The sequence below is a fragment of the Impatiens glandulifera genome, chromosome 2, assembly GCF_907164915.1.
Source record: "Impatiens glandulifera chromosome 2, dImpGla2.1, whole genome shotgun sequence".
NCBI classification, from domain to species: Eukaryota; Viridiplantae; Streptophyta; class Magnoliopsida; order Ericales; family Balsaminaceae; genus Impatiens; species Impatiens glandulifera.
This window is the reverse complement of record NC_061863.1, coordinates 3,264,155-3,282,970: the sequence shown is the minus strand read 5'-3', so window position 1 is coordinate 3,282,970 and position 18,816 is coordinate 3,264,155. Positions and strand designations below refer to the sequence as shown.

At 28.8% G+C, this 18,816-nt stretch overlaps 3 protein-coding genes across 3 annotated transcripts; 2 read left to right on the top strand and 1 right to left on the bottom strand.

Moving 5' to 3' along the window:
* Positions 1-788: 788 nt before the first annotated feature.
* On the bottom strand, positions 789-5,053 carry LOC124926327 (probable beta-1,4-xylosyltransferase IRX9H). Its single transcript, XM_047466528.1, has 4 exons — positions 4,067-5,053; positions 3,734-3,983; positions 3,436-3,661; positions 789-1,146 (listed from the first exon to the last, which is right to left on the bottom strand). The coding sequence occupies exons 1-3, from the start codon at positions 4,840-4,842 to the stop codon at positions 3,485-3,487; spliced, it is 1,203 nt and encodes a 400-aa protein (XP_047322484.1). The 5' UTR covers positions 4,843-5,053; the 3' UTR covers positions 789-1,146; positions 3,436-3,484.
* A 6,039-nt stretch (positions 5,054-11,092) lies between these two features.
* On the top strand, positions 11,093-17,585 carry LOC124926630 (E3 ubiquitin-protein ligase RSL1-like). Its single transcript, XM_047466894.1, has 3 exons — positions 11,093-11,449; positions 11,992-12,762; positions 17,207-17,585. Exons 1-2 carry the CDS (start codon positions 11,170-11,172, stop codon positions 12,759-12,761), a joined length of 1,050 nt encoding a protein of 349 aa, XP_047322850.1. The 5' UTR covers positions 11,093-11,169; the 3' UTR covers position 12,762; positions 17,207-17,585.
* Positions 13,398-16,767, top strand: LOC124926629 (receptor protein-tyrosine kinase CEPR1-like). The gene is made up of 2 exons (XM_047466893.1): positions 13,398-16,116; positions 16,240-16,767. The coding sequence occupies exons 1-2, from the start codon at positions 13,662-13,664 to the stop codon at positions 16,614-16,616; spliced, it is 2,832 nt and encodes a 943-aa protein (XP_047322849.1). The 5' UTR covers positions 13,398-13,661; the 3' UTR covers positions 16,617-16,767.
* Positions 17,586-18,816: the final 1,231 nt, after the last annotated feature.

Below are 18,816 nucleotides of genomic sequence, written 5' to 3'. Positions count from 1 at the left end.
AGGATCTTTGTAACACTTAAAACAATAAAATTGAAACAATACATAGAATTTCAATAGATTATGTTCTTTTCGGAGCAGCAACCAATGGAATAATCCAATCGTTTCTTCTCGTCTCTAATATAATTTTTTAATTTCAATTCCATTTAAATTATATTTGTATATTTTAATCAAAGAAATTTTAAAAATTGAGGATATTAAATATATTTCAAGAAATATGCTTAACATAATTATTTTGAAACCCAATTCTGCTCGTAGTGCTGAATTTGGACTTTGGACTAAAAAAATAAAAATAAATTCTTTAAATATATAGAATTGATGATATTAAATATATTTTAAGAATTTGCCCAATTTTAGCGTTGGTTTTGGACAATTTTTTAATATCTTGATAAATATTAATTTAGAGTAAATAATGTTATGATTCTTTTTTAATTAAATATATATTAATAAATTTAAACATTTATTCTTTCAAATTAACTCTAGCGTAAAAAAAATATTATTATTATTGTTACCTTGATTTTTATATCTTAATAATCACTTTAATTTAGTGAGTTAATTATTCAAATAAATATTATCATATCCTTATAATATTAAGCAAATCTCATCAAATTCTCAAAACATTATTATCTATTTACTAAAATTAATAATTGTTTAGAAAGAAAAATAATTGGTTTTTTGATAATTTGATTGAATCAAAACATAGAAACTACTATGATTATTCAAATAAATCGTCACAGACCTAACAAACGCAATAATCTATTGTCTATCATATACTTTCAATGAGAATCGACATAATAAGATACAAGAAACTTTGTTGTTTTATAAAGTAATCTCCAAATAATTAGATAAAATAAAGATTCAAGACAACTTGATACACTAGCTAGAGTTTTAGGAACCCTAAATCTCTAAAATGGATATGTATACATTAACATGTTTATAAGCTGAAAATAAATAACTAGATGCTATTATATAGTACTCTATTTCTCCAAAGAATACAATATATAATTCTATAGCATTAATGAAATTGAGAAAAAGAGGTTTACAAATTATAAATAAATAAAATGTTCCTTCTTTTGGTGCCTCTTAAAACTCCTGGTTTTTGCAGCTGATCTGCTGTTTGCTTTTCCTTTCAAAAATGGTGGAATCAAGCTGGAAATTTCATGAGAACTCGTCAATTTCTTAGAGAGAAATTATTGAGAATTGAACAAAAACTAAAACATGAGAATATATTATTGGTTTCTTAGGCCATACCTTTTTTTTATAGAGTTCCTAATCGATTTCAAATTGTATTATATATTATATCTATTATGAAAAATTAAGACTTTGATTCCATCTGGAGATCATTACCAACATTGAAAATAAATAAATAAATTGAATCATAATTTACAAATTGATTTAGATCTTTAATAAAAAAAAAAATTATATTGAAGTCAAAAAATATATTATAATTTAAATCATGATAAAAAGAGATAATAGTTATATTAAATAATAAAAAAATACACTATAAACAAAATATAGATCATGACAAGAAAAACAATTTGACAATTTTCCATCAAAATTAGTAACTGTGAAAAAACACTTTGTTACAAATAGGCTCTAATATTGAAAATGATTAAATTTATTTAGGATGTTATTACATTATGTTAAAGTTATTATATTGTAAAAATGTAAAATTTCATTGATATATCCCGCTTAAATTTTGTGAAACTTAAAATTGTAAATAATTTTTTTTAGAGAATTAATAAATAACAAAAAATATATATCTGAATTAAATACATAAGAACACAATCTTATATATAAAATATTTCATAATATATCAAAACTATTAATATAATAAGTTTTAAGTGAATAAAAAAAATACAATAACATTTAACTACTATAAAATCATATTCTCTATATTTTTTTAGGCAAATCTTTCAATTAAGTATCGTATTTTAACGGTTTTCTAAGCACTCATTTTTAATTATTATCATCGTTAATCCATTTAATCTTTCTTGTGACATTATACTACGTAGGTAACTCTTTATCAACTTAGAAAAACTTCTCTCTATCGAAGTAACATAACCGGTATAGTCAACAAAATTCGATAAAGGATTCTTACATTTTGAAAACAACCTTCTTCCCTGACCTTGTAAAATTAAGGATGTCAATTTATCTTTTTACTTATATCGGTAACATTGTCTTTAAATTACTAAGCTCTCTTTAAATAATTCATCCCCAACAATGTCCATTTATTGGTTGTGTTTCAAGAAATTTTCTAATTTAGTGCAATCTTTCATTAATTGTTCTTCATTGACACTTTTCATTGAACAAAAATCCAAAAAGTTCTTCAAAACGTTATAATTGTTTCACGTTTTGAAGAACTCTTTTAATATTTGTTCAAAGGAAAATTCAAAAGTGTCAATTAAGAGAATTGGCGAAGGATTGACTAAGTTAAAAAAATTCATGAAACACAACCAACACATTGATATTGATGGGGATGAATAATTTAAAGAGTTCAGTAATTTAAAGATAATGTTACCATTAGAAATAAAAAGATCAATTGACATCCTTAATTTTACAAGACCATTATGGAAAATAAGTTATTTTCAAAATGTATGGATCGTTTATCGAATTTTGTTGACTATACCGGTTATTGTTGTTTGGGCAGAATTTTTGTTTCCTAAGTTGATAAAGAGTTACTTACGAAGTACAATGTCACAAGAAAAAAGATTAAATGAATTAGCGATGATATCAATTGAAAATGAGTGTTCAGAACAGCTAAAATATGATGACTTAATTGAAAGAATTGCATCAAAGGAGTTGTTTTCATCGTCGTCAATTATTATTATATCTTTTTTCACTTAGAACTTATTATATTAATATTTTTGATATATATTATGAAATGTTTTATCTATGAGATATTGTTGTTATATATTTAATTCGGATATATATTTTATTAACTATAAAATTTATAATTATTAATTCTAAAAAATAATAATAATAATAATATAGTATATATAATTTTAAGAGCCACCAAATTTTAATTTGCATTTCGTCCTCATTTCCACCCTGAATATAAAAGATATTTTTTTTAAAAAAAGTAAAAATATTTTGATTGATATGATTTATTAGTGGAGCATGGGTAAAAACTCTAGCTTTAAAAGGACAAATATTACTTCATTTCCTTAAAAAATTTATATAAGCCTTATAAATAATATATATATATTTTTAAAAGAGTATTCTCTAAATATCAAACCAGTTTCATTCTCAACTAAAACACCCAAGTTAAAATTGTATCTTACTTTCGTTTTCTAAAATTTTCAAATATATATAGTTTTTTGACAAATTAGTTCACATGTCTTAAATGTCATTATTGGATTTGGTTTGTGACATTTCAGACATATGACATGAAAAAATGGTATAAACATCATCAACTAAAAGTTAAATAATTCAAACCTGTCATATGGGTGTTTCTTGCTTCCAATGATCATGGCAGTTGACACTATTAGATCACTTTGAAAGGGATGACAATTTCAAGATTCTTCTCTAACTGCCAGCCTTTAGGATAAACAAGCCCATGTGCATCCAAATGGAGATGCCAATTCAATATTCTCGAACAATTGGAAGGCACACCTTCCATTTGTCTTTCATCTTCAACTAGTTGTTCTATAAATGTAGTCTCCTGCAACATAAGCATACACTGTTATTGACCATATACCAAAAATCTAAATAAACATAAGCATATTTGCTTTACTTGGAAACCCTCTTTCACAGAATCCAACTGCCGAATTCGATCTAATGTGGGGTGTTTCCATCTTTTCTGATCCCATAATATGGTACTGTTGAATGCAAAACCAGACATATCAACATGGAATCTTCGAAGTCTCTTGCTTTTTTCATTTGTATACCAACCAATCACTTTAGCCGAATTGCATACAGGACCTTCAAGTATAGCCTTGCTTTTGCTCTGTTCAAGCATTGCAACTGGCCATGTTCCGAATCGACTAGAGAAATTTGACAAACAATTGAGTAATTTCAAAATATAGATCTCATGAACAAGGTTTATCTTCATGTTATTATCATATACCTGATTTCTCTGAGTCTTTGAAACAACTCGAGTGAATAGATATTATCATCATCTGCAAAATAAACAATTCCATCAAGATTGTTGAGCTCAATATGCTCAAGCGCCTTGTTTCTCTGATGAACACCTCTATCCTTGATGTTCGTGGAGTTATTCGAACAAACTAAATGCCTATACATAACACCTGCGTGTCTCAAAATCTCTGCAGTCTCTATCGAAGCCGAATTCATCTCGATCACAATCCAAAGAACAGGCGGTGGGACTAACCTAAGCACCTGTCCAAGTCTAGTCAAGTAATATGCCTGTAACGCACGATTATAAGTCGGTGTCACAATAATCAACTGTTTCCTGTGAATGAAACCAAATATATCATCATCAAAATCATCCGGCCGAGATACGCTGAGCCTCACAACAGCATTCTCGTCCGGCCGGTTGACGATTTCGGAGGAGATATCATCATAACTGCTAACATCAGTTACATCAATATAACCTAGAGGCATCATGAACATGCCAAACAGAAACCCTAGGAAGAAGTAAAACGAGCAAATACAGAAAAATCTCATCCACGTTTGGTGTACTTTCCTGGAATGACGCCGGATGAAGAATCCTTCCATAAAGCGACGAGAACAGGTAGAAAATAGCAAAGGCGGTGATGAGAATTTACCGGTGGATGATGAGTATTTCCGCGGGGAGACTTGAAATGGATGAGTGATATTATCATTGCCGTTTTGATTCGCGCGAACGTGGTAAGGCGATAGAGTTCTACGGATCGAAGCCATTGGAACATTCAATTTGGGATCACCTCAGGTCCTCATTAATCGGATGAATTTGATCGATGATTTAGAGATCGAGTTGAGATTTATGATGAAGAAGAGAAAGGAGATCGGATTTGAGATGATAATCGAATGGAGATGAATTCGAACTGATGAACTGGATTTGTAAGGCGGCTGGAAACCAGAGAGGCGTCAGGTTGTTTTTACTTTTATAATTTATTTTTTTCCATTATGTGACAATTATCATATTCTATATTTATTTTTATCTTTTATTTTGTATGGTTACATTTTGTTATTTAATTTAAGAAAGAAGTGTCTTTATTTGAATTTTTTTTTTAATGTAAGATGTAGAATGACCTCACAAGTTTCACTTTCATTTGAATGCGTTTTTGAATGCGTTTTAAGTGAGATCGACGAACAACAAAATTGTCAAATTGTTTTGTATGTAAGATAACTTTCAGACGAAAAGGGTAAATTGTCAAGATAACTTTCAGACGAAAAGGGTAAATTGTCTCGTAGGTAAGACGATTTAGATTCACTATGTGATGTTCGAATTTTTGATGGATTATCTAGTTCTAGAGAAATCGTCAAACTTTCAATTATCGTAGTCGTTCGGTGCGTATCATTTATAATACTATTATTATGACGCATTTTGATATTCGTTCTGGAAAGTTGGTGGGTTATGTATGAGAGTTATTCGTTCTTTTTAATGATTTATGAACTCGATAATTTATTTGGTAACGTGTTTGTAATTTGTTTTATTTCATTTTTATGTAATGATTGATTTGTTATTGTGTTTTAACGACTTTGATAATTTTTAATATAAATAAACAATTTTCATAAAAAATGTAAGACGAAATTTGGACATAAGTGAGTCGATGAACGACAAAATTAGCCAAATATAAAAATGCATTCTATTTTTAAATATATTATTAAATATTAACACTTTTAATATGTCACTTAATAATTAAATTTTTATAATCCAATTTTTTTATATTTAAATAACCAATAAATTATTTAAATAAACCTTATAACAAGGTCTTACATTTTTTATGTGGTAGTGTTAAAGACTTTGATGTAATGGGTGACACAACGGGTCATATTTTTATGTTTTTAGTGGGTCCAAAATATTAGCATTATTTTCTAAAATGGTATGGTTCCTATGGCCAGTTAATTATTGAAATAAAAAGAGTTGTAGTTCTATTATTTTCAAAATATATAAATTAAATTGTAATGAATTCAAATTATATTTTAGTATACCAAACATAATAAGTTCATTTAACTCTTTTTATTTAGTCAGGTACTTTTCCCAAAAGAATATTTTTAAGGAACTAAAAACATATATATATTAGAATTGTAAATTTTATTATTATTATTATTATTTTAAATAAAATTCTTGATACTTAAAATAGATCAGTTGAGTTATTACTTATTAAAACAACTTAAAATAATTAGGGAATTGTATGCCTGATAATATAATTACAATTAAATTTTATAATGTATTAATATTTTTGAAAAAATGAAATTTTAAGATGAGAAATTGAAACAAAACTTAGAATAAACTATATAATTTCAGTTACGTTAGGATTGTAATTTCAATTTCAACCTTATTATAAATTATAAAAATAATTTTAAATATTAGAAGGAAACATAGCTCAATGGAACATTTGCAAAAGTACTAAAAAAAAATTTAATGCTCAAATTTGGACTTTTTATTAGACTTCAGTTAAGATTTCGATCTTTTAATCTTATAATTTTAAATTTCTTAGTTATAAAAAATGATGTTTTGTCTTAATGCTTTTAAATGTCGTTAACTTAGTAATTTTCGTGAGATTTATAAATAAATAAAATATCTCAGTCACTAATTTAATTATCGAATTTTAGCGAATTGGTAGAAAAAAATTATTTTATTAAAATTTGGTAATAAAATTAGTAAATTTGAATATTTAATTTATTTATAAATATCACATCAATAATAAGTTAACAACGTTTGAAACTGTTAAAACAAAATCTTATTTTACATATCTTTAATAAAGAACCTAATATAAAGTTAGAGAGAAAAAAAGACTTAAATTTTAATTGGACCAATAATGACTCTCTAACTATTCTTTCATTATTTTGTGATTTTGTCTTCTTTCTACATATAAAAAATTAAAATTTGTTCTTGTGAGATGTTTTGCAATGTAACAATTTTTTTATTAATTTTGTCTAAATGAGATATTTAAATGAAAATTAAATAATTTTTTTTTGTTGTTGTTTGACCCAAATTTTAATTATGTATGAATCAAATCCCCAATATTTGCAAGATGAAATGTCTGAATCAAATTCCCTTATATATGCTAAATTGAAGATGAAATTTGTTCTAAAGTAATATAAGATAGGCATTGTAACATCAAAATCAAATTTAAAATTTATTTTAAAACAACAAATTTTATTTTGATTGAAAATCATTTTGGTAGCTGGAAATGCATAATAAATTCAAAAACATTTTTGTGACAAATCATGTTCTATGCATTTTAACTCACTACTGCAAACTTTTGTGTAAATCATTAATTACAAAGGAGAAATGAAACCAAATAATCCAAATAATAGCTCTCAAACTATTGTTTACACGTTATTTCTTTCGAAAATCTCCAAAAGATCAACAATGCACTACGCTAAAATAGTCGATTTATCACTCTAAATCTTCGTTAAAGTGGTGATCAAAGAATTTTCAAAAAATCTCACCGGACAAGCTTTGTTGTTATACACTTTCAATGTCTTTCTTATCTGCGCATTTTATAATTTTAAAGAAAATTAACACACACAAGATCATTGGTTCTACCTATATTTAACCAATCTTAAAAAAATGTATACAAATTGGTACAACAGTGTCACAGATTGGTTCAATTTTAAGAAATTTAATATTTAAGTTCACATTCACTTTATCATTAAATTTATTAATTAAAATATTATATATTTTAAATTATTATTTTTTATTTTTTTATTATATAAAATAATTTTTAAGTCTTTCAACCCAAAAGACCTTTCATTTTCTCAAATCATAACAAATAATTACCATTTTTTTTTGCTCTAAGTTAAAAAAAAAAAACTCAAATCCAGTACCCTAATTTATATGAGTAGTCTTAACTACTTAATTATAATATTAATATGTAGTGTTTTAGTTGAAAAATAATCCTTATTATATTAAATCAAAATTTATCAGATATTTTACTAGTTATCAATTTAGATAGCTGACCATTTCGTTGTGTGGTACCGATATATTTTAAATCTCTATCTCTATTTCTTTTAATGAATGAATTAAAGAATTCATTCTTAAACTACATTCATCTAATCTGGCCAACTACCTCTTGATATCTTATTATTAAAAGAATATTTTAAGTTCGTAGATTTAAATCCTTTCAACTTTAATTTCTTTATTAAATCAATTATAGAGAATATCAAATTATTTTAACTTTCTATAATATTTGATATTTGATGAGAAAGAACAAGTTCTAGTTTAATTCACTTTATTATTAGTTAGATATTAAATTATGTTGGAGTATTCAATTTATTAGAACAACTAATGTTGAGTGTGTTTCATTAGCTTAATTGTTTTAATTTATCTTTTTTATTTATTTTAACTTATATGTTAAACACTTATTTATGTTTAATTTTATTTGTACGCGATAATTTATTCGTTAATATTGAGTTATTTGTTATTTCTTTTTGTTTTTAATGGGATTTTTCTTCCACAAAATAATCAACATAATATGTTTCACCTTACAAAATTATATGATATTTTAATATAATAAATATTAAAAATATTTGAGTTATTTTAACAAATTTGAATACCATCCACCATTTTAAAATAAACAAGATTATAAAACAATCCAGAATTCTTTCAAAACAACATATCCTAGAGAAGTATTTTTGCCCTCTTAAAAAAACAGAATTCAGAATTTCAGACTTGATTTAATATAATTTTCTTCTTTTATTCTAGTAACCATCAATATTTTAAAATAATTATTTTTAAGTGTGAGTTATACTAATTAGTAATTCTAAATTTATTTGTGGTTGATTGGATTTGAATTTTTTGTTGGCTTAGCTACATAATTGCTTTTGTCTTGTTTGTTGGAGGTACTATATTGTGATAATATTTGATGCTTTATTTTTATTTTTATAAAAGTATGTATTTATTAATTTCTTCCCTATACATTGTTTTAGTTCGTCTTTATTGAAACTTTTAAAAATCTGTATATATGGCATTTGATGATATTTTTTCGTAGCATTTAAATTTACATATTAAATTTTAAAATTAAAATATTATCTATAATAATATTTATAATCAATATTCATACAAATAAGTCATTTGATTAAATAATTTTATAAAAAAAAAACTTATTATTTTTAGAAGTCTTTCAATCTATTACTTTATTAAAAAAAAAAACTCTATAAACCTATTAGGTCTTGTTTGGTATAGGTTAACCTATAACCCAAAAATATCATATCACTCTCCCTCGTTTTTATTACATCATTCAATTTTTTATTTAAAATATTAAAATACCTTATATTTTAAATTATTATTTTTTATTTTATTATATATTAATACTCTTTTATGTATTTTTACAACAAAATATACCCACCTTAAAGTCATCGGCAATTGAATCCGAACAATTTGCTCTAGTAAGAACTTACACAATTAAGAGTTTTGAAAAAATAGAAGATTTTATTATATAAAAAAAGTAAAAGTAAAAGTTGTATTGAAGATGTAGTTTGGATAAGAAATGCTAAAATTGGTGATTAAATCGTCAAAATAAGCTAAGCAGATATATGGGTTCTTTTCCATTTTTGTTTGATGTTCCAAAATAAAAGAACATTTATAATCCTTTAAGTTTTAAGCTAGAACTAAAATAAGCATAGCAATTAACCAATTTACACGGAAAAGAGACTTTTGGCATAATCATTAAGCATAAATTTCCGGCCTTCTAAGAAATTTCCTCCTTTTTTTAATGAAAGAAGATTACAATTGTTTTCTTGTGTTGGAAGGTCACCTTTGTTTATATCTTGACTTTCAGAATATTTTATTTTAAATAGGTGTGGATATTATACATTCCATTCAAGACATTTTAAAGTTAAAAAAAATATAAAAATACTCACAAAATTAGTTGTGAGTATATGTTGCTGATATTTTATATTTTTAGACAATTTTTAAAAGATATTATATTGACTTATAAAAATATAAAGAAATTGGTTAATGTAGTTCAATGGTAAGAGTCGATTTAAAAGATCAAAATACACGGGTTTAATTTTATTTGAAAGCATTTTGAGTTGAAGCGGGGCTATGACTTTGGGGTGTCTAGCATAAAAAAAAAAAATTGTGAATAAATGAATGTTAGTTTTTTTTTTTAAATTAAAAAAAGTAGACAATGAATAAAATTATAAAAAAAAAAAGGTTTATGTCATATCTTTTTTTCATATATTTTATCCCTAACATAGATTTGTCATGCCTCATATTGCATTATTTTTATTTTTATTAAATTTTGCTTATTTATTATCTTACCTTATTTATCATACCAAATAAATATGTTTTTTAAGAGATGCCACAACCAAATTTCATATGCCTAGGAGAGGATATGGACAATTATAATTATTATTATTATTTTGTTTCAGGATAGTTAAATTTTTTTTTTACATAAATTACTATCTAAATTTGGGTAACCATTTCTAAAACTAAATAACTACAAATTCATTTAAAAAGGTTATACTTTGACTGTTATAATTACCATCACAATAATATTTAAATATTAATAAAATAAAAAGTGAAAAATTAATTTTTAGTATTTAAAAGGTAAAATAATTTGTATTTCTCTTGATGATAAAATTTATGTCAAATGCAATTTCTTTTACATTTTAACAAAAATATGCTAATTTTCATTTTGTTCACACAAATAAAACAAGTATAAGTTCTTATTTTGATTTAAGTTTATTTTTAAATAAAGTCATTGCATTATTAAAAAATATATGGAGAGAGTCATTTTCTTAATTTCTAAGTCGTTATCTTGAAAATACTAATCTAAATTATCCTTTATATTTGTCAAATAAAAATCCTATTTTAAATCACAATTAGTCAATTTCCCTTATATTTTATTCCTTATCTGTGAATACATTGATTTAAACAAAATAAAACAAATAAAATTGTATAAAACCCCCAGTAGCGTGAATCACTATATTTCCTTTGTTATGAACAATACGACCTTTTGGCAGTTTTATTGATGGCTCCTTCATGCACATAAACAGAGAGAGAAATATATAAACTTGTTCATCAATCCGCAATTATATTGAATATTGATCATGATTTTTCTAACGATTTGCTTCTCTGCTGCTAAGGATTCGATGAATTTCCATGAGATTTTAGGTATTGGCTGCTTCGATCAGCAGCACCGCTCCGTTTATCATCACCTCCTGCAACTGCTATCGGATTTCTCCAGTTCTCTTGACTTCAATACTGTATTCCTTGGATCAGTGATCACCGGCATAATAATCACCTCTGCTTTGCTCTTTCGATCATCTTACACTGATCGGAAACGCTTGCGCCTTCTCATACAAGCTTCCGAAAAGCTCCGCGATGAAGGTAACTAACTCTCCTTATATTGTTATATATATCCGTATTGATGCTGCGAACTGCTGTATTTTCCATAGATTGCTTTATATTGTTGCTTTTTATTCGCATACGATACTTGACAGTACGATATTTATCAACAATTTCAGGAAAGTTGTTTTGTGTAAGGTCGGATTCAATATGCGAGTAGTTTTATGTATATTCATTTGTGTTTTTGCTTGAATAGTTGAATCGAGTGTAGATCTTATTCAAAACCTATGATTCCTCAGTTGATTAGATTTAAGGACAACCGAAAGCCTCACGTACTGAGTGTTAGAAACTAGAACTTTGAATTGGAGATTCTAGATTGCTAAAATCTTTTAGTTTGACCTAATTTAGAAGTATATATCTTGATTAAGGTGATAAAGCTAATTTGGAATGATGAACTATATATCTGGCTAGCTTTTAGACCAATGTTAATAAATTTTCTGTGCTTTTTGTGCATAAAGTGTATCATTCATTAGCAGAATTGCAGAAACCTCTTTGATTGCTCAATTATGTATGATTCTTCTCAGGGAACTTGTCCACAAGTGAAATCAAACTCATTCCAGAATTAGATGCAGAGTTTACAAGAAAATTACAGCTTCAGGAAGCTCTATGGGCATTATTAACCTCAGGAACTAATTCAATGTCTAGTTATCATGAACAAGCAAGAGAAATATGCGAGTCATCCAAAACCACCTGTCAAATATGTTTCGAAGATAAAGAAAGACAAGAAATGTTTATAAACAAAAGATGTCCTCACTCCTTCTGTTACGACTGCACCAGCAAGCATATTGTGTCGAAAGTTCAAGCTAACAAGAGGAAGATTCCATGTCCACAAATCAATTGCAAGGCCACATTAGATTCCAACACTTGCAGACGCATCATACCGAAAGAAATTCTCATAATGTGGGATGATTCCCTTTGTATGTCACTCTTCTCGGAATCAGAAACAGTTTATTGCCCGTTTCGCGATTGCTCAATGTTTCTAGTCAATGATTCCGGGCAAGTCATTACAAAGATCAATTGCCCAGCATGTCGAAGATTGTTCTGTGCTTCTTGTCGAGTCCCTTGGCATCCAGAATTCAGCTGCAGTGAGTATAAGAGACTAAACGCTAGAAAATCAGGGAAAGAAGATGAAATGGCGAGGGAATTAGCGAGGAAAAAGAATTGGAAACAGTGTCCGAAATGCAAATACTATGTAGATAAATACGAGGGCTGTTTGCACATAACTTGTAGATGTGGATACGAGTTTTGTTACAAATGTGGAGCAAAATGGAGCAAGCATTCTACTTGTCAATAAGGTAATTGACCATCTATTATCTAATGAATTTTGTTAATGGAGGTAATTGCTAGAATTATCACAATTTTTTTTTCCATGATCTACTTTCCACTTCAAATATGCTCCTCTATTAGTTAAGTTAGGTTTCCATTATCAATTCATCATTAACCCTATCCTAGCCTACTAAATAAAAAAATCCATTTCAAGTGATAATTTCATTCTGGACACTTTCTTTTATCTTCATTTTAAGCATGATTATCAAATTGACTCATCTTTTCTCAAAACGTAAAGTTTTAAAACAAAAATTACATACAAAGAAATCTCCTAGCCACATGTAACAGTATAAGGGTAACATAACTTATAATAGGTTGAATAATTAACTTTGTAATATTTACTATCCTTATATTAAATATGATAATATCATAATATTTTTTTGTTTTTTGTGACCCATGTTTATTCGGGGTGTGGATATAGTAATAACCTGCTTTTTCATAAAAAATATCATCATATCTGAACTGTAGGAACCAATTTAATAATCTGAAAAGACATGCATGCAACAAATAATGGTATACAAATAATATATTATTGATGCAACAACAAAAGAATATGGGTTATGGGTATTGGATCAAATTGCAGAATTTTCAGCCATTGGATTATAAATTGAAAGGAATGTGATGATTGATCAGAATCAGATGAATGAAAAATACACTCATAGCCAGATGTTATTCTCTCTATATAGTGCATACTACTTTGGTGGGGAATACTCTATAAAGCTTCTTTACAGAAAGATATTCACATCCTCTATCTAATACTGTACTTTTTTCATCAGTGGATTATTACTGCTTCATCTAATATATATATTTCTCATCCTCCTTTCATCTCTGCAATACAAAACTTCTCTTTCTCTTCTATCTTTCTGTCATGGCTCATCACCATAGGTTGATCTTCTTCATACTTGTCTTATTGCTAAACTCTAGTCAGGTCATCTCAACCAACAACCAATCGGTTTTCTTAACTCTTATGAAAACAACCCTTACAGGCGGTCAATGTTTTTCCAATTGGGAACTAGGAAAACCCTTCTGTAATTTCACTGGTATTAGTTGTGACAACAGATCAAACGTAATCATGATCGACGTTGATGGTTGTTCACTCTCCGGTCGTTTCCCAGACTATGTCTGTTCCTACTTACCCACTTTGAAAATTCTCCGTCTTGGCAAAAATGTTATCCATGGAGGCTTTCCTAAAGGAATCACAAATTGCTCTGTTTTGGAGGAACTAAACATGAACCATCTTAATCTCACAGGTACTCTGCCTGATTTTTCTCAGATGAAGTCACTGAAGTTCCTCGACATGTCATACAACTCATTCTCAGGGGATTTTCCATTGTCGATCGCTATGCTAACCAATCTCGAGGAGGTTAATTTCAACGAGAATGAAAACTTTAATCTATGGGAGCTGCCAGAGAGCTTTTCTAACATGACAAAGCTTAATACAATAGTGCTGACGACTTGTATGTTACGTGGAACTATCCCGTCGTGGATAGGTAACATGACGTCGTTAATTGATCTTGAGTTAAGCGGGAATTACCTCGTGAGACGAATTCCGGCTGAGATTGGTTCTCTGAAGAATTTGAAACAGCTTGAGCTTTATTACAATCAGTTGGAAGGGCCAATTCCTGAAGAAATTGGGAACTTGACGAACCTGATCGACTTAGACATGTCGGTTAATAAGCTAACCGGAGGTATTCCTGAATCAATCTCCCGCCTACCGAATCTAACCGTTTTGCAGCTCTACAACAACAGTCTCACCGGTGAAATCCCAGTTGGTTTTGGAAATTCGACAAATTTAACCATGTTGTCTGTTTACGATAATTTCCTAACGGGAGAAGTTCCTCCATCCCTTGGAAGTATAGCGCCTATGATTCTTCTCGATTTATCGGAGAATCAATTTACCGGCAGCTTGCCGCCGCGGTTATGCGACAGAGGTCAGTTAATGTACTTTCTTATGCTGCAAAACATGTTCTCTGGTCAGATACCAGAAAGTTATTCAAGATGCAATTCTCTTTTAAGGTTTCGAGTTAGGTATAACCGTTTGGAAGGGCCTATACCAAACGGACTCTTGGGTCTTCCTAATGTCTCGATAATCGACTTGGGTTATAACCGATTAAACGGTACTATCTCGAATAAGATCGGAGGTGCGAAGAATTTATCGGAATTGTTCCTAGAAAACAACATGATTGCAGGAGCTCTGCCTTTTGAAATTTCACAAGCTGGAAATTTGGTGAAGATTGACCTCAGCAATAACCGTTTATCCGGTTCGATTCCAATTGAGATTGGAAATTTGCGAAAGCTTAACTCGTTAATGCTTCAAGGTAATGTTCTAACCTCTACAATCCCAGTTTCCCTTTCGTCGTTGAAATCTCTCAATATTCTTGATCTTTCTAATAACAATTTGACCGGGAGAATCCCACAAGAGCTTATTGAATTACTTCCGAATTCAATTAACTTCTCACATAACCTCCTTTCCGGTCCGATCCCTCTCGCGTTTGTGGAAAACGGTTTGGTTGAAAGCTTTTCAGACAACCCGGGACTTTGTATCCCATCTTTTGTAACCGCCACTTTACAAAACTTTCCCATTTGTCCACACACGATTACCCGGAAACAGATCAACTCTATCGGGGTAATAGTAATTCCAATCATACTACTTATTGTAATTGGAATCGTTTTCCTCCTATGTCGTTGGCTAAAGAAGGAACAAGCCACGATCAACAGCGACGACACCTCGTTCTATTCGTACGAAGTCAAGAGTTTTCATCGCATTACCTTCGATCACCGAGAAATCATCGAATCCATGGTCGAGAAAAATATTGTCGGGGAAGGCGGTTCAGGGACAGTCTACAAAATCGAGTTAACAAACGGGGAATCCGTGGCTGTGAAAAGACTACGTAGCCGGAAAACCGTAGAGGATCGGATTTTCTTCGACAAGGAATTGAAAACAGAGGTGGACACTTTGGGAAACATACGACACAAGAACATTGTGAAACTTTATTGTTGTTTCTCGAATCAGGAAAGTAGATTATTGGTTTATGAGTATATGCCGAAAGGTAACTTATGGGAAGCACTTCATAGGGAGAAGACGAATCTCGATTGGACGGCTCGTCATCGAATTGCGATCGGGATCGCTCAAGGATTGGCTTATCTTCATCACGATCTTTCGCCACCAATTATACATAGAGACATCAAAACCACCAATATTCTATTGGATGGTAATTATCACCCAAAGGTCGCGGATTTCGGCATAGCGAAAGTTTTGCAAGCCAAAGGGAAAGACTCAACCACAACCGTCATTGCAGGAACCTATGGTTACTTAGCTCCAGGTATTCTTTTTTAGCATCTTTCAGTCCAAGTTATGACATAAATTGTCATAAACTATCTAGTGTCATTACAAATGACATAAAAAAAATCACCTAAAATGGAGTTTTAATATACTATGATTTCAGAATATGCGTATTCTTCAAAGGCGACAACAAAATGCGACGTTTATAGTTACGGGGTGGTATTAATGGAGTTAATAACCGGGAAGAGGCCGGTAGAGAAAGAATTCGGAGAAAACAAGAATATTGTGTATTGGGTATCGACAAAAGTTGAAACTAAAGAAGGAGCGATGGAGATTTTAGATAAACGATTATCCGATTTTTACAAGGATGAAATGATTAAGGCACTTCGAGTATCTATTCGATGTACTTGCAATGTACCGGCTCTTCGTCCAACTATGAACGAAGTGGTTCAATTGTTGTCCGAAGCCGAACCTTGTAAATGTGATCCAAACAAGTTTTCGTTAGAAGGAATCATGAAGAATTCAATATATGATTCATGATTTTGAAGGAAAGCTACATCAGATAGTTGTAATTAAGATAAGTCTCTTTTTTATAAATCAATCCTTATAACTGCTTTGTGGCAACGCAAAGCATCTCTTTTATAAGATAGACCCACAAAGGAAATAATTCAGTAACTTTTATTTTCCTTTAGTTATGTTCTGATCCAAATAAAAAGAGCACCAAAAAAGATGAACCATAAATAGACTATTTATTTTACAAGCAATTAATTGGTATTTTTGTCATTTGTGTGCTTTATAGGGTTTATCGGTTTAGATTATTTAAATAACCGACCATCCTAACTCTTAAATAACTTTATAGAGTCGTAATGCAGTTGTAGAGTGTATTAACTTCTGATGTTCTAGCCTTTGTATGTTTAAATATTCTCTATTTAGTTTATTTTTAAATTAGTACTTTATAAATATGTTCACTCAATAATCCATATTTCTTTTTAATTAATTCAACATAGACACGTGATTTATCATGTTGAGGAATGCTTTAAACTCCATAATGCAGACAATGGCATGCATATATTAAATAATGTAAATTCTAGAAGCATATTCATGTGCATATTATTATTATATACATGCAGAAGGAGGGTAAATAAGCATTTCTAAGAGTGGAGACAGGGGTCCTCTTGAAAGGAATAAGATTCATGGAGATTAATTGGTTTCTTTTGCAATAGTGGAGAGGAAGACCCATAAAGGAATAATTAAATCATAATCTGAATAGTCAAGAATATGAAGAACATCAACTAGTTTATTAGTCAGCTCGGGTTATTTTAGTTAGTTTGATCGATTATAAATCGACCGATTATAAATCGACGAGCTCCCTTTGATTCGGCTTTTAGTGTACCTTGTTAGCATTTCACAAGGATTAAGCTGAATCATACTAACAAATCATCAGTGGAGTATGTAAAGATCGAACGAATAAATATTTGAAGTTTTAGTTATTGATTGTTGTTGATTTTATTGACTTAGAAGAGTAAATTTTACTATACTCAAAAGAAAATGAATTTTGCACTCTTGAAGTTCAATAGAACTCTCCAAAAGATAAATCTAACTCTTTCTCTAAATGGGTTTGTCATCATCAATGATGATTCTTTCACCCACTTAAGATAAAAGAAAAGGTTCTTCTAGTGGATAGAACCACCCTATCAAAAGTGTATTTTTTTACAAGATATTGACATTTTGATTAAAATAACAAATTATCGTCCAATCATTCTACCTATCAAACAAAGATTAACCACAATAATTGAATACGCGGAAATGCGTCACAAGGGGGAAAACATTCAAGATAAGTGCGGATTTCATAGTCGAGAGACCCACATCAAAATGATTTCATCTCTTTGAGGCAATGTATTGATGATGTGTGGAAATAACTAAGACTATGAGTCTTCCCTACAATTAAAAGTTTCAAATTTGGTTTTCTTTTTCGTTAAGAAAAATCTGATGTAAAAGAGATTATACTAATTATTTTCGAAAATAAACATAAAAATAATTTCACAACACATTGAGTTCATATAGGAAATTGCATTCAAGAAATGAGTGTCCAATGAGTTTCCATTAGTTTGTCAATAGATAGTAACGAGATTCTTGGAAAAACATTGAAATGTTAACATTTTGGGTTCTTCTAATAACAAATAGTTTCTAGGTTCTACCATGAACTAAACAAACATTGTTTAATTCAAATTTATAGTTCTTTCATTTTAATAAAACAAAATTAATAACCTGTGAAAATGTAGACTTTTTTTTTATGTTTTATTAATTGGTTGATTAAATTCATAAAAAGAGATAACAATATTAATGGATTATGGGCCCATCTTCAAAAACATCACAAACCGAAGTTGTATCTATAGTAGTTGGATAAAGATTTTGTAAAGAATATGCTGAGATGGGTTACCTGATTTTGATAAAACAATGATGACAATTAAATGGCTAAGACGAATAGGCTAAAACAATCTAAATAGTAGGTATATGGACATATAAAAACATGTAAATTATATAATTGTAGGAGTTTACAATAAAACGTGAGAATATTTCTAGTTAACTTTTTAAATTAACCTCTTTTATTATTTAATTTTTATTTTTTTTAATTAATTTATTTATTTACATTTAAACTCATTATTATATATATTCTATTATTATTTTTATTAAAATATAAAATTATTATTTTTATAAATTTGATTATTTATATTTTAAT